Consider the following 2,210-nt stretch of genomic DNA (forward strand, 5'->3'; position numbering starts at 1 on the left):
AAGGAATTCGGAAGGAAGGAAGGAATTCGGAAGGAAGGAAGGAATTCAGAAGGAAGGAATTCGGAAGGAAGGAAGGAAGGAATTCGGAAGGAAGGAAGGAAGGAAGGAAGGAATTCGGAAGGAATTCGGAAGGAATTCGGAAGGAAGGAAGGAAGGAAGGAAGGAAGGAAGGAAGGAAGGAAGGAAGGAAGGAAGGAAGGAAGGAAATGATGGATGAGTAAGTAGAGATACGCTGGCAGGGAAGGAGTGAGGGAAAGATGGATGGATGGATGGATGGATGGATGGATGGATGGAAGGAATGACAGACGAAGAGATATGAAGTGACAGATTCACGGATGAATGGAACAACAGACAGACAGATACACACGGGGGGGGGGGGGGGAGGGAGGGAGGGATGTACCAGTGGGTGGAAGGATGGAGACGTGGAAGGAGAGAGAGAGGGAGTGATGGCCGTGTGGATGGATGGCTGCATGGACGGACGGACAGATGGAAGGACGGACGGGTGGCTGGATGTTCCTGGCTGGACGCCAACCCCTTACCCGTGTCCTGCCGGAACTGATGCATGGACTGGAGGTCGATGACGTAGGGCGCCAGCTGGACATCGACCTGTCCCAGCACCACGCTGCCACGGGCGTCCTCCTTCAGCACGTTCTCGATGTGGTGGCACACGGCGGCCGAGTAGGGCCGCCAGCGCCCGTGCTCGTTCAGCCACTCCCACACCACCACGCGGGCCAGGTTTTGGGGGGGGAACCCCAGGCCCCCCGAGGCCAGCATGGCCCCCGAGCCCTGCCGTGCCATGCCCGGGGGACGGCAGCTCAGCCCCGCACCATCCCCCGGCACGGCTACGCGGGGGTCACCCGGGGCCCCTCCAAATCCTCCTCGGGGCTCCCGCCGGCTGCGGGCTCCGGAGCTCAGTGCAGCGGGCGCTGCGGGGCTCTGCAGAGGCGGGTGCTGCCAGCCAGCTCCCCGAGGTCCCCGAGCCGCCCGGTCCCGCTCCCCCGAGGCCGCCGCGCGGGGCTGGGGCCATCCATCACCCGGCACGTCTTCCCCGGCCCTTCCTCCTCCCCGCGGCGCTGGCAGGGCTCAGGCTCCAAAAAGCCACCAGGACCTCGCAGACTGCGTCGGCTCAGGGATGGTGGTGTTTGTGAGCGGTGATGGGGACACGCAGCCACGGAGCTGTCCCCGAGACACCCACTCCTCCTCTTCCTCCTCGTGTCCTGCTGCTCAGCCCACGTCCTCGGTGGCTCCACGGCTGTCCCCGCCGCCCAGCACGTCACTGGTGGCAACTGAGGGGGGTGTCACCTGCAAAACAGGGCCACAGCGCGGGTCACCCCGGGTACCGCCAGGCGGGTGGCAGCTGGGGGACCGTCCCCATCGCCCCGCGGAGCCGGCGGGCAGCGAGGCCGCGGTGCCCGCAGCCCTGGCAGCGTGGGCTGCTTGCCAGCCCCGGCCGGCTGCTGGCCTCCAGCGTGACAGCGGGGACAACGGGGACGGGGGGGACCGGCCACCCTGCTTTCGGCCCTGGGGGGGCTGCTGGGGGTCCCACGAGCCCGGGAAAGCCTCATCGCTGCCCGCGCCGGTGCTTTGGGTGCCGGAGAGCCCGCGGGCCCTGGATCCCGCTCCAGCCGCCGCTGATTTATGATCTGCACTGCAGGCATCGGGTTGGGGGTGATCCCGGCCCCCCGCTCCTGGCCGGCCCCGATCCCACCCACGGCAACCCCCAGACCCACGGCGGCGGGTGGGGGGCCCGGGCAAGGGGGGATTGGCTGCACAAACAGGAGGCAGACAGAGGGACGGCCACGGCCGGGCACGCACAGGCACACTGACACCGAGAGACACGGGCACACGCGCTGGCACACGCACAGCCGGTGACACGGACAGACAGCGGGACCGACACAGGCGCGGACAGACACGGGGAGCCCCGGCAGCACAACAACCCCCCCGCGGACACACACACGGCCACAGCTCCGGCTCGGCCGTGCTCACACGCACCGCGCACCCCACACGCGTGTGCACCCAGCCCAGCGCCTGCCGTGACCCCGAGCACCGCGGAGGGGGGGACCCTCACCCCAGCCCTGAGCCCCCCCGGACCGCGCGGTGGGGACGAGCCCCGGCGCCAGCAGCCCCCCCAAACCGGGGCCCGGCTGCTCTTCGTGGATGGGGGGGTTGAAAGACCAGGCCTGGCCCCCGTGCACGGTGTCCCCCGTCCC

At 68.4% G+C, this 2,210-nt stretch overlaps 1 protein-coding gene across 1 annotated transcript in view; it reads right to left on the reverse strand.

Moving 5' to 3' along the window:
* DTX1 (deltex E3 ubiquitin ligase 1) overlaps positions 1-2,123 on the reverse strand; it is a 9,936-nt gene extending 7,813 nt beyond the window's left edge. Inside the window, exon 1 of the mRNA XM_042023096.1 lies at positions 540-2,123. Within this exon, the coding sequence (XP_041879030.1) occupies positions 540-798 (259 nt within the window). The 5' untranslated portion in view covers positions 799-2,123. The remainder of the gene's footprint in view (positions 1-539) is intronic.
* Positions 2,124-2,210: the final 87 nt, after the last annotated feature.

The sequence above is a fragment of the Corvus kubaryi genome, unplaced genomic scaffold (assembly GCF_017639235.1).
Source record: "Corvus kubaryi isolate FWS band 111438036 unplaced genomic scaffold, C.kubaryi_AGA036_p1.0 127, whole genome shotgun sequence".
In the NCBI taxonomy this organism is placed as follows: Eukaryota; Metazoa; Chordata; class Aves; order Passeriformes; family Corvidae; genus Corvus; species Corvus kubaryi.